We start from the raw sequence: 13,514 nt of genomic DNA on the forward strand, positions 1-13,514 counted from the left end.
GTCATGAACTTACACCCGTATTCACAAACGATACTTGCTTAAGTGAAGTAGCAAATCGAACGCACAGCGTTGAATAGAGCTATGTGATTGGTTCGTATGTGACCCAGTGCGCCCACACGCACTGTGAGACCTCATAGTAATGTTTGTGAATACGGGCGTTAATTTCTTATTCATCAATTAATATCAATAGATGTGTGGAAACTACTAACTTAATCTACTTGGAAGCTTCTAGTTAAAGGTCTGAAATTAACATACACGTAATAATAAGAATGACTTTGTGAGTTAGATCTAGCGCCCACTCAGTCAGTAGCTGAGGTATGAGAGCGGCACGGGAGGGGTGACATTGACATAATTAATGTGACGTGACAGAGTATAAAAATCTGAAGCATATTAGAAGTTTCGCTGCCGTTTGATGTCCCAAAAACAACCTCTCGTGCCGCTCCCAAGGCACTGAAATAAGCGCAAGACTATTGGTCTTACGCTTAGTTACTGCGGTACTGCGGTAGTTACTGCGGTACTTAGTTAAAACTAAGGGCTGATTTTTCAATGGTCGGATAACTTTTAACTGAAGAATAAGTTTGGCACATTGACAATATCAGTATGGAAAATATGTCAAAATGACAAGCTTATTCTTCAGTTAAAAGTTAACTGAGGATTGAAAAATCAGCCCTAAGTTATAAATCACAAGTTAGTTAACCTGATGCATTATTTTGGTTGAGTTTGAAGTTAATACCAACATTATTGATCAGTTCGACACCGATCTTGGGTAAAGGGGCACCCACCGAGACCGGTTGTTATGAAATTAGCTGGGCGTGGTGTTACGTGGATTCCTTCATTTTGCGTGTGAATTTTACTTGTAATATTATCAATTTTGCCTTGTTTATCGTCTGTCAACGATCCATATTATTTGTATTCCTAGTTAATAATGGATGATTTTTATGGAATCAATGCATCATTATTTTTTTCCCTGGAGGAATTAGAGCAACAGTTTTAAAATTGGGAAATAGGTTCAAAAAAGCGCAGTAGAATATAAATTGCTAAGCAGAAGTTTGTTTTTGGAGATAACACCTTCGACCTGATCATCACTTTCAATCAGGTGTGTCACTATGTTCTTCTGAATAATTTCGTTGTGGGTCAAACGACTGTTTAACTTTCCCCCGGGACAAACTTGACCTTCACTGGTTGGGTTTTATTGGCGGTGAAGCTGTAGATCCTGGCTACACAGGAGTTGCAGCGGTGGGAACGAGAGGTGGGAATAGTCCCGTTTCAATCAGGTGAGATGCGGGCTAAGAGCTCCCTCTGTGTGGATAAAAAAGATGCAATTTCATTGTAAGCATTTAAAGTTTTTAATACCAACAGACTAACGTTAACTCAATCCCTAAAGAAGTTGTCAGAATCTGAGTGAATGTAGAGACCATTAAAGAATCTACAAGTGTCAAACAGAGTGTAATAGTATATTATGTTAATAATGTCTACTCCGGTAAGTAAACATACTCCCAGACAGCTTGCTCAAGGTTCTTAACTTGTTTTAACTTTGACGTAACAAATAGATATTACCATAATCGCTATAATATGTACTTTCCAATAAACTATTTAGCGGCGACAAAAATATTGGACCTTTTTTAAAGTTAATATCTGAAAAAAAGTACAAAGTTTTGTGACCGTTTAATGACACGTTAATAACCCAAAAAGGTCACACAATATCCAACATTTATCTTGTTATGGTCATTAATTTATTATATCGATTTGATGAGACGATTAGGGATGCGAATATTCGATGCTTTGATTCGTTAACGACCAATTTATGCAGACACAAGATATATTGGCATTAAATTGGTTTGTTGTAACTGTATCTTTTATAGTGATGCTGAGTTTTTGTGTAAATCAGAAACGTTTATCACAAAAAATGACAATGACAAGTCGCTTTGTTGCAATTCGAAATAATAACGAGCAAGTTCAACAAAAATACAGAAACATTAGCTAACTCCACAGATGCCATTGGACGTAATCCGGCTATTCGACAAAATGAAACTAAAAAATCCCCGTAGAAGTCCATATCCCATAAAAAAACAGTTTTCCCTGAATTCGTCCCGTTTTCCGGGGACGTGGGAATTTATCCATTGGTATAAATCGTCCTGGGATACGGTAGGTATTTACTGTAAGCCTGTAAGCTATATTTATCTAAGTGATTTAGGTAGGTAATACTTATGCAAAATAGAAAAATAACATAGATTCAATAATAGAAATATGGAATGATGAAAGTACCTACCTATGTTTAGGCCATCTTCTGAGCAAGTTTCTGTTTCTTAAACATTATAATTATGTATCCTTTAGGTAACATCAACGAAATACAAAGCATTCTAGTAGCTATTGGTAATATTTATCTCAATACAACAAGTATCTTCACAATTACTACATTATTACTTAAGTATTGTCAGTCAGCATACTCCGTGGTCCCCGCAAATCAAAACCCAATCACAGCTGGACCATCTTACCAAACCAGGTAATAAGAAAAGGGATTAGCCGTGGGCGGACATTTGCATAATTATTGCCCATGCTCTTTTGCAACAACTCTGGTCCCGACGTTGCAACTGTATGACATTACGGAGCGACACATAGACTTAGCATTCTCATTCTCTCGAACTCAACAATGATTGTCTAAACTGGCCCTCTGTTGCAATTTAGGGTTGACTGAACCATGCCGATTGCTGGCATCTTAATCAGTTATAATAGTGGCTATTTTGCAATGGTAAATGTATCGCCTGATATGCTAGCGTCGATTGTACTGGCTGTCTATAAAATTAATGACAAGTCTAACTAAACGTGTGATTGTAATAAAAAATCATATGTAGATGATAATCCATTCTACCTGCGCATGCAAAAAAGAATGTCATTAAAATAAAGAAATACAGAAATCATACACTAAAATAGTAATAAATAAAGGGGGGATCAAGAATATCAACAGCCAATAGATTACATGTTTTTTGTTGGCAAAGTGATAATTAAATAATCAATTGCCGTCAATTTATTAATAAAACATAATCATAACTTGTTTGTGTTTTCGCGTTTCAATTGCTGTCGCTTGGACAGAGAACACGTTGTCCTTTTGACATAGAGAAGTTAATAAAATAAATAACATTTACAATTTTACATAAAAGGTCCGACTGTCTGGCAAAACATCTCTGCAATATAACAACAGATTAGTAGAGAAAGTAATGCTGTAACTGCATGCATTATTTATGTACACACGCGTACATTGCTTCCGAAAAAAAATTACTATTACGCTCATCAAACTATTGCAGTCACGTGCGTGGATAGAGTATAAAATCTATGATTCATGATGGCGGCTACCGATTGACAGCTGTCAGTTTTCCCGCGCAGTCGAGCGCGAGTTTGTTTTTAAAAATAAATTGGCGCAAAATTAATGATTCCATGTTGCCAGTATTGCAAAAAGTTTATATTACAAATAGAGCCGTCAATATTCAAAAATGAAAAATGAGCTTCCGGGCATTTATCAAATCATCTTTGGAAGCGTAAAATCAAACATTACCCACGTCGATTGAGATAAAAATCTTTATCGATTAAATTCTTTGATCAACATGTTGTGATGGTTATCTCGTAATTTGTTTAAGGGGCATGAGTATTTAAAACATAAAACGTTCGTTTTACGTGATCGCAAGACAAGTTTGGACTCATCGGACTACTAATAATTTACATTGAATTTAAATACATAATCAGGTATACAGTGAAAGAAATCCGGTTGGCGAATTTCGTGTGGCAAGTTTTGTGAAGACTACACGTCTTGCATTCGAAAGGACTTCGTTTTTTTTAACTTTATTTTCTAATTACATAAAAATAAACAAAAGCTCAGAAGCTAATACTACCATAACAAATGTAAGGTTTAAGTAACAACTATAAATCATGTATTTATGCCAGTGTTCAAAATACATTATCTCAATCAAATGGCCTTAGAATAGCAAAATTCGAGACCAAATAAAAAATGTTACAGTTATGGTAACCTACTTCAAAATAAATCTTTTTCCATCCCTTTAGCATAATGCAAGCATAAAACGTCTCATACAACTATCCTAGGCAGAATTATTTTACCGAAATCTGGTGCGCTGGAGTTTCCTTAAAAGTACCTACATTCATGTTATCCCGTAAAAGCAAAAGGCATGGCCACACTGTCCATATATCACGCAAACCACAACCGCTTGCCAACGTGATTTCATAACCAGGGACTGTGTTAAGAGAAAAAAGTGTAATATGTTACACGCACAGATATTAAACACATTATAGACGCCGCTTTATCTAGGATACTAGCTGTGCCCGCGACTTCGTTCGCTTGAAAATAGTTTGAATAATATTTCCTGTTTTTGCAAGACTTTCTTTATTGCTCCGCCCCTATTAGCTGTAGAGTGATGTTATAATATACCAACGCATAATGTAATGTAATTAAGAAGGCTGATTAGGAAATGTATGTATTGTATGTTATCATTTGAGGACTAAGTACCTACTCACGAGGATTTTTTGGTGCCCCTCAAAACGTAATGCCCTAACTGAGTAAAGCAAAGCCAAACAACACTCTAATTTCCTTAAAAACAGCAACCATCTGGTTCTCAAGGAACTATCACGAGGCGTCTATTCCTAAAAATTGTCTATGCCGACACGTGAACCAATAGTTCCCAATGACAAAATTAAATGCATTTACATATTTAAACACGTGAAATGAAGGAATAACTTATGTTAATGAGGGCAGAACGAGTCCTGCAGAAAGTTCGTGACTACTAATAGCTTTAGGTCGTTGATATCTAATTTTAAATTTTGCTAAATATTAACAGCGGTAGGCCTAAAATTAACAAACAGATCTTGAGTTAGCTAAATCTTAAAACAGCTCAGTCATCAAACATAATTTGGCGATTTGGCCTTAGGTAATGCTTTTTCGTTATAGTTTTTGTACCACTCACTTTATTGATCAATTTACTATTTGTTTTACAGTCATTTAATATTTCTGCTTCTATAATTTATCCAGGCATTAAGTCACCACTTTACATTACCTTACCATTTATGCAGCGTTAAAAATATAGATTTTGTTTTTGTATTAGTAACTACAGTCGCCAGGATATCAAATTCGGCTGATACATTTTTGTTGCCGTATTCGACTAAGTAAAAATTCGATCGATAATAATATAACATGTAGGCAATGAGTCTCGATTACAATTCTTGATAATGACGCTTTCCTGGTCCATGCAAATAATGTAAAGGTGTAAGTACATCATCTCGTTTCAGCCCAATGACGTCCACTGCTGGACAATGGCCTCCCTCTAAGAATACACCATAATTTCTTAAAATATTCTTACCTTAATATTGAGCGTGTGAGTCGAAAGGAAGAAGCAGAGGAAAATGATTGCCGATAGCCATGGGGCCGACACGAGTGACGACTCCATAGTGGATCCTGAAACAAAACAAACGACTCGTTACTACACAATTACTTATTGTCAACATGCGCAAACTGCATCTTGAAAGGATATTTTATGTTTTACAGGAATTACTAAGAGTCCTAGAAATGCAAGAATTCTATGAGGAAAGATACTAAGTCTCTATACATAATTAGATTTGTAAAATGCGCAGACACATCTTGAAAGGATTGTTTTCCGGGAATTACCAGGAATCCTAGAATTATAAGAGGAAGATGACACTAACTTACTAAAAAATTAGGTATTGTAAAGATATACAGACACGTCATTGTGAAAGGATGGCAAGCTCACAGGAATTGCCATTAGTCCTAGAAATACTAGAGTAATATGAGGTAAGTTTACTTATTGGCAACATGCGCAGACACGTCTTGAAAGGATTGTTTTCCGGGAATTACCAAGAATCCTAGAATTGCATGAAGAAGAAGATTAAATTGAGTGTAGTAACTACACTCAACATGCGTAGACGCATCATGAAAGAATAGCAAGTTCACGGGAATTACAAAGAGTCCTAGAAATACAAAAATACTATGAGAATATGAGAACTATGAGCAAAGTCACTACAAAATTAGGTATTGTAAACATGGACAAACACATCGTGAAGGGATGATAAGCTCACAGGAATTGCCAAGAGTCCTAGAAATACAAGAATGAGGAAAGATGAAACTAAGCGTCTACAGAATTAGGTAATAAACATTCGCAAAGGTATCTAGAAAAGACTGCAACTCACTAGGAATAACTAATAATTCCCGGTAGTCGTACCTTAGACTTTGTCTTATCTTTCCTTTAGAGTCTAACTCTAGAGTCTAGACAATCACGTATTGTAATCATGCGCAGATGCATCGTGAAAGAATTTCCATTTTCCAGGAAATACCAAGCATCCCCGTTATTAATAAGTTCCTCAGTACGCTGCTGCATTCTCTAATCGTGAACTATACAAGCATATGTACACATTCTGGTTGAAATTGCCACCATCACAGTAGCAGCATGGTTTGTGAATGGGTAGTTTACGTTCTTGTGACTGTAATTACAATCAACAATTAGATTCTGAATGGTCAGTTCTAAAGGCCTTTATTGTGAAGCTACCGCTGGCTGAAGATAATTGAATTTCAGACAGTATAATATACTTGCAAATGAATAGAATATTACAAACAAACCAGTCAAATTAATGCAAGTTTAAATAGCAAATATATACATAATTATTTTCCTCCTTTTCTATTAAGGATGTGGAAATCTGGGGATGCGACACCGTTCTTCCGTTCGTTCGTTTCAGCCAAATGACATCCACTACTGGATAAAGGACTCTTCCAAAGATTGTGATACTGGTTGATAGAAAAGAGTTTGTATAAATGAAATCATTTTATTTGTGATACATGCTAAAAAGTTGTCGAGTACAATAATTTTACGGTGGTTACTTAAGTAATGCTTTCAAATCTCATTTAAAATCGATACAACAATCGATTCATTCGATGACATTCCTAATCGATCAAGCCTAGCTCCAAATAAAAGCGAGCCAGAGGTCGACGCTCGCGGCAGAAGGACAATGTCTCTTCTCAGAACGCACGGGACGAAATTTTAATGCGCCGGCGCACGTTTCCGCATTGTTCGTTCGATAGTGCTGCGAAAACCGGTAAAAGGATATTTGAGATTTATTATCCCTGTTGTCAATTTAGATTTTATCGTCGGAAAACCGGTGAATGAATAAAATAGAAAGACTCGCGTCTTAACGCGACATTTATTAAGACCCGTGTCTTTCTATTTTAGTTGGTGAATGGATGCTCTATTAATGCTGTCACAAAAGTCTTGCAATATAATAAAGTTTCATGAATTCAACATTCTGTAGTTAGAAAAACATCCTCTTCTAAATTAATTTGTATGCTTTACCTTACTTTATTAGTGTTGCAGTTCGTGTATAAAAAAACCCTTTCGTGTTATTTTTTTTATACATCCATGCAAAACATTGATTACGTATGAAGCAGACCGGTTGAAGAGGTCAGTAGTTCGATCCCTGACAACTACTGGACTATCAAATTCTGATAAACTCTCTTAAATCCTAACAAAATCATAACTATAAAGCTTACAAAGGAGTTAGCGTGTTAGTATATTTAAATATGTTAAAAATTAACTGTCATGATTTTTTGCCAGTTTTTTTACCGGAACTAATGTCTACTGGTACGATACTCATCCCATCACTAAAGACCGGTCCGCACAGGTGGTTGGGAACACCGCGGGATGATTTAAACGTATCAGAACGTATCGGATCGCCGCTCTTTAATCATTTACCGAAATTGTTTCTTGCGTGCACTTGTCAATTTGTTTAATGAAAACTCGAAGCCCGGCGAGTTTTTAATTTAACGATGTTTCTGCAGAATCGATTGATTGAATCGATACTATTTAAATTAAGCGATTTTCCGTAATATCACCAGATTGATGAAGTAGATGTTTGTTTATTTTGATTTTATATCATTAAGTGGAGTTTATTTAAAATGAATGCAACAATTTACCTACTTCACTAACCTAACTATAGGATTTTGATAGTTTGTTTGTTTTATCCTTTCCTTCTTCAATATTATGGGCTACAAAATCTACTTAAAGATACAAATATGGGTAGTTTGTGTCGCCAATTTATCTCCCCACAGGGGTTTACGTACTAGGAATTGAAAAAGAAGGCCTTTATTTATTAAATCAATTTTTATCCCTTTGTAGGTATTTATTCTGTAGTATAAGTAACGGCCGTATTCACAAACATTTCTATGAGGTCTCACAGTACGCGTGGACGCACAGGGCGACACACGAACCAATCACAGAGCTCTATCCAACGCTCTGCGTTCCATTTGCTGCTTCACATAAGCAAGCATCGTTTGTGAATACAGGCGTGATTATTGCAACTGTCAGTTAAACATTAATCACTGGTTAATTTTGATGTTTATTTGATCCTTCATCGTACAGTCATTCACACATTCACAGTTACATTGTTAACAAAGGTGTTAAAAGTCAAACGTCATGTTAACAAACAAAGTACAGAGAGCACGTAAACCTTAACACTGGATCTTCTGCAAACATCTTATTCCGTTGTAATAGGAACTATTTTCCAACGAAAATGTATAATTTCGTGTGCTTTTGACTGTCTTAATGATGATTTGTGTACTGACGAACACCAATATTTGCAAATAAAACAAGTAATAATATGGCGGAAAAAATGGCGGTTCAATCAAGAAGAATAAGGGCGGAGAGTTATTGGCATCGTAATATTTTAACAAAAACAAGTTTACAAGGTTTTTATTAATGAAAGTAATATGTAAAGACAATTACATAGTAATATTTCTTTAAGCGAAGGAATAACACATTTCGTTTATGCCTTGTTTCTGAAAGAAATTGAAGTTTCTACTATGTACTTACTACTATGTTTACATTTTAGGGCGTGGATTAGTTATCAAATGGGATAGTAAACAACTACAGGTACTTATTTGAAATATTATTTTCATCAGTCCAGTTAAGGACCTGACTCACTTGCTTGTGGCTTTATCGCCCGTATTCACAAACGATGCTTGCCTAAGTGAAGCAACAAATCGAACGCACAGCGTTGAATAGAGCTCTGTGATTGGTTCGTGTTCGTGAGACCTCATAGTAGTGTTTGTGAATACGGGCGTAAGATTGTGGTAAAACTGGTGAGGGCATATACTTAGTAAAACGTGGTAAAAGCCTCATTTATTAAAAACTTATATCTTAATTAAACCACTTCCTTGGTGTATATCTATTAGGATCCTCTCTTAATTACTCGTTTTGTCTTAGAACATTCCATTCATCTTGTAGGAAATATTGCAGGAAGCGTATTAATTGTGTTTGCTTTGTTTTATTAATTAGCCGAATCGCCTTGGCGTTGGCCTGTGAGATTGAGATGTTCTACCGATGTTAGTCTAAGGCAGTGTTTTTCAACCTTTTTCATGACACGACCCCTCTAGTATGAAAAAAATTTTGGTCCTTTCGCTTTTTTTTCATGCATTTTATAATGTTGCAAATACACTCGACATCAAATAAATCGCACCTCCCGCGACAAGCACTTTCAAACGTATGCATCCCCACTTCCCACCAATATTGGCACCATTTAAAAGCCTAGTTCTAAGCTTCATTTCATTAAAGGAAAGGTTTTTACCCCAAAAATGTGTCTTTAGAAGGATCCAGAGTCACTTCTTCAAAAAATAGGTAGTTAGTTACGCTTGAGCCAACTTTTATGGCTATAAAACTGTTAAGTTGGGATTAATCGCTATCCATCTGTTAAAGAGGACACGTGAGATCATTATTTGGTTTTATAACCATGAAAATTGGTCTAATTGATCCCAGAGGTGAGTCCAAAGTAAGGTCTTTTTTCAAGTCACATTTATGGTATATGGTAATCATTTATTTAGAAATTAAATGTGTTTTTCTTTAAGGATATTTATTGGGCTTTCAAATAACACCAATATTGTTGGGGCACCATGATTGTGTCAGAAGAAAACCTTTAAAGTTCGCGTCGCGGAAGGTGCGGTTTATTTGATGTTGAGTATATGTTTGTAGGGACCGAATACTTCAATCCATACAACATTGTCGCGTCCCACAGGTTGAAAAACACTGGTCTAAGGTATGTCTACATTAGCTACGGCTAACGAGTGTTCGATGCCGACCACTGAATTGTTAAGTATCTACGTTTTCCAGTCGATATCCCATAACTCTTAAATGAATCTAATGGCATTGAAATTATTTTTCATTCAATTTTTTTCCCATTTATGCTCTTCCTGGATTGTCTGGAAGAGACCGCTTACTAGCGATAAGACTGGCTAAATTGTGTTGTTAAAAATTTGTAGTTGTCAGTTTTGAGTGGTTTGCAATAAAAGTAATATCTTCTATCTAAAGCAGTAAGTAAATTCACATTTCCCTTGGAAAAATCTACCAACTCCAGAGTGGATACCTATAAACGAAATATTTGACGAAGACTGTATTAGTTCAGTCAGCGTCAAATATGTAAAATTATTATTAAATATCGGAAACTCAAAATTAAGGTACTATCGGCCACAGTGTTAACTATCCATTGCATGTCATGTCATCTCGTTCTATCGCAAAAAATAACCATTTGATTAGAGCGAGAGCAAAAACGGAAATGGATAGTTAACAGTGTGGCCGTGTGTACATGGTAGCAATGCCGTCAGTAATATTTTTTTTAGTGACCACGAAAGTTTAAAACAATATAAAGTCAAATATGTAGTTCGTGCGTGACACCGTGAATGTGACCAAAAAGTTGACAACACAACCTTATTCCAATTGTAACAAAGACGTGTTGCGAACTTGTTGGCTACTTTGGGTGTTTATAACTTTTTAACGCTGACTGTGCCTAGACTTGGATTTTATTTTATCATCATCATCAACTGCCCTTTACAGCCCACTGCTGGACTAGTGGACTGAGCCTCCTCCACTATAGTGGAGGGTTTTGCCATAATCCCCACGCTTGGCAGGCGGGTTGGAGATCGCAGTTTAAAAGACTGATGTGTTTTTCAGAGAGCGCAGCTGCCCGTTCTCTGTTTGATGTGTCTAAGTCGCCTCTTAGATTTTATTTACCTTGCGTAAAAAGTGCTTGAAAGATCTGAACAACTCTAGTTACTACAATATTTCAAAACCCGGTAATGTTCATGTCCACATAAATTCAATGGACAAAGCTATCATTACCGTCAGCCAATAAACATTGTATCTTTCAACTCTAATGCCCATTGCCCATGCCTCACAATCCCGCCCGCACCGACGCATAAGTGCGCAACTCAAAATTGGGCATTTCGCAAATTCCTCGTCGCCTCTCTTCACTTTCGCAACGTTTGTTCACAAGGTGAGCACGAGGGGGGTTAATATGTCGTAATAACTCGTTTCTTTTGTTTGTTCCGAACAATTCTGGAAAGAAAATAAATGTGATCCAGTAACACTGCATTGTTTTGTTTAATCCGCTATTATGTTATAGACGTAACCACGAGGTTGGTAACATTCAATAATGTGACGGACGACGAATATATCGTTTTAAAATGTTGTTTACCGAATTATGATTTATTGAATGTTTGTAAGTGACGTAAGACAGTGTAGATATAATACAAGTAATCTGCACTAGTTTGGAGATGTCATCATTGATAGTTAAAGACATAATTTTTAAAATTTTAATTCTTCGGCTAAATGCCACATAGTTTAATGTTTCAGACCAGAAAAAAATCGCAATTAAACGTTTGACCTCATAAATTATTATTATAACTTTGGTTAATGATTGAGCAGTGCCTGATACAAAAAATTCAAACTTATAATTGATTTTCATGAGTTTCAAACCTCAGTTGCTATGGTAGATTCTGATAATCGCATAATATGCGCTACACGCCCTGAAAATTTTGCCATTTAAATAAATTTAATATTACACTTAAATGCCTTTACCAAACGAATATTTATGATCAATTTATGATATAAACAAAACGTTGCATTTATGGTTTACCAAACAAGATTGCAGTCCTAATTAAAAAGGTCGTTACAAAGATTAATGTGTACGATTTCGCGTTAAATCCATACTCGCACATTCTTCACAACTTTATCGTGTTAAAACACGATCTTCTTATCAAGCATTTAACTTTAAGAGCTAACGGGGCCGTAACTCAAAAGCGTGTAAGTAAAAAAATCGTTTTATTAAAACGAACGTCAGATAATTGCGATACACACACTTTGGCGGTCAACTCAAAGAGTTTAGCGCAAAAGAGCACTTTTCTCCGTTTGAAGATTATTTAAGATAATACGGGGCAATGAACTTGTGAGGTTAAATGACGAAAACCGATGCCAAAGGTCATTCTGGTATATTCGAAAATGACACACTAAGGACATCTGTATGTTATATCATCCGATATTATTATTTATTTTAGTCTACTCTATCAGTAGGTATTTTATTATTATTGTGCTTCTAAATAAAATTACCATTATTATAGTTTCATTACTAGTAATCTAATTATTCTACCGCTATAATAAACCAATATTTTAAACAGTACTGAACCACATAATTTACCTACAAAATGTATGTGAAATGGAAACCTTTTAATAGATTTTTTACATCGTAACTATTACGGAAATAGACAACAGAATGTTATTAAACAAAAAATACACAATAGAATCTGTTTGCTTCTGTTGCTCTTGGTAATATATTATGTCACTGGTATTTATAATAAAAACAAGATATGATTTAATGTCAGGCTTAAGTAATTTATAGTGGCGTTGATTGTAAATATTTCCATGTAAAATTATTTTATGAATATTTTTAAACAAATATCAATTAATAACTATCAAATTTTTAATGCTGTTTTTTTTTTGTGAATCCACAACAAAAAGAAATAAGTGGTTTAAATACCAATTAGTTTGTTTTGTCTTCATTGACATTTAAACTAAGTATAATAATAATCTCAACAATGCATAGATAGTTCTACTGATCTATGCTGACTATATGCTTGCAAAAACTATAGTTTCAAAATAACCAAAGGTGTTAAAAAATTGCTTTGACTGCACTGACGTTTGAACTTATTAAGATTCTCAACAGAACATCAACTTCCATCAGATTCAGATCCATACTGACATTAAGGTTGCAAGAACTACAGTTTCAAAATAACCACAGGTATGAAAGGTTAATGTTACTGGCCTAAAGTACTCTTTCGACGCAGGTGTTCTGACCATTTGAATAAATTAAAACAAAATTCGAGCTACCGTGACCCAGCGGACGAGATGCGCATTTTTTACTGTCACAAAACCGAATCGAATCAACACTTCAGGCACCCTACTGGTCACCCGTAGTGATCGTTATACGTTTTTTGACCCCCCGATAAAATTCTGTGAGTTTGCTCAACAAAATTGACCATACCGTTACGCCATAATGAAGGTGATGCGAAATTCATTAAATGTACTTATGCTCTTATTTACTTTATCGCCTTACATTTTTTTCCAATGAAAATCGGGCAAAACCATTCAAGGAGCCGCCGTTCGCTTTTAAACTCGGGCGGCGAGCAC

The 13,514-nt window shown here is 35.5% G+C and overlaps 1 protein-coding gene across 6 annotated transcripts in view; it reads right to left on the reverse strand.

The window, feature by feature from the left end:
* Positions 1 to 13,514, reverse strand: part of LOC135082902 (A disintegrin and metalloproteinase with thrombospondin motifs like) — a 186,565-nt gene that overhangs the window by 121,045 nt on the left and 52,006 nt on the right. For all 6 annotated transcript variants that reach the window (XM_063977668.1, XM_063977667.1, XM_063977663.1 and 3 more), the window contains exon 2: positions 5,361 to 5,455. In XM_063977668.1, coding sequence (XP_063833738.1) covers positions 5,361 to 5,447 — 87 coding nt within the window. In that variant the 5' untranslated portion in view covers positions 5,448 to 5,455. The remainder of the gene's footprint in view (positions 1 to 5,360; positions 5,456 to 13,514) is intronic.

This window comes from Ostrinia nubilalis, chromosome 22 (assembly GCF_963855985.1).
Source record: "Ostrinia nubilalis chromosome 22, ilOstNubi1.1, whole genome shotgun sequence".
NCBI lineage: Eukaryota > Metazoa > Arthropoda > Insecta > Lepidoptera > Crambidae > Ostrinia > Ostrinia nubilalis.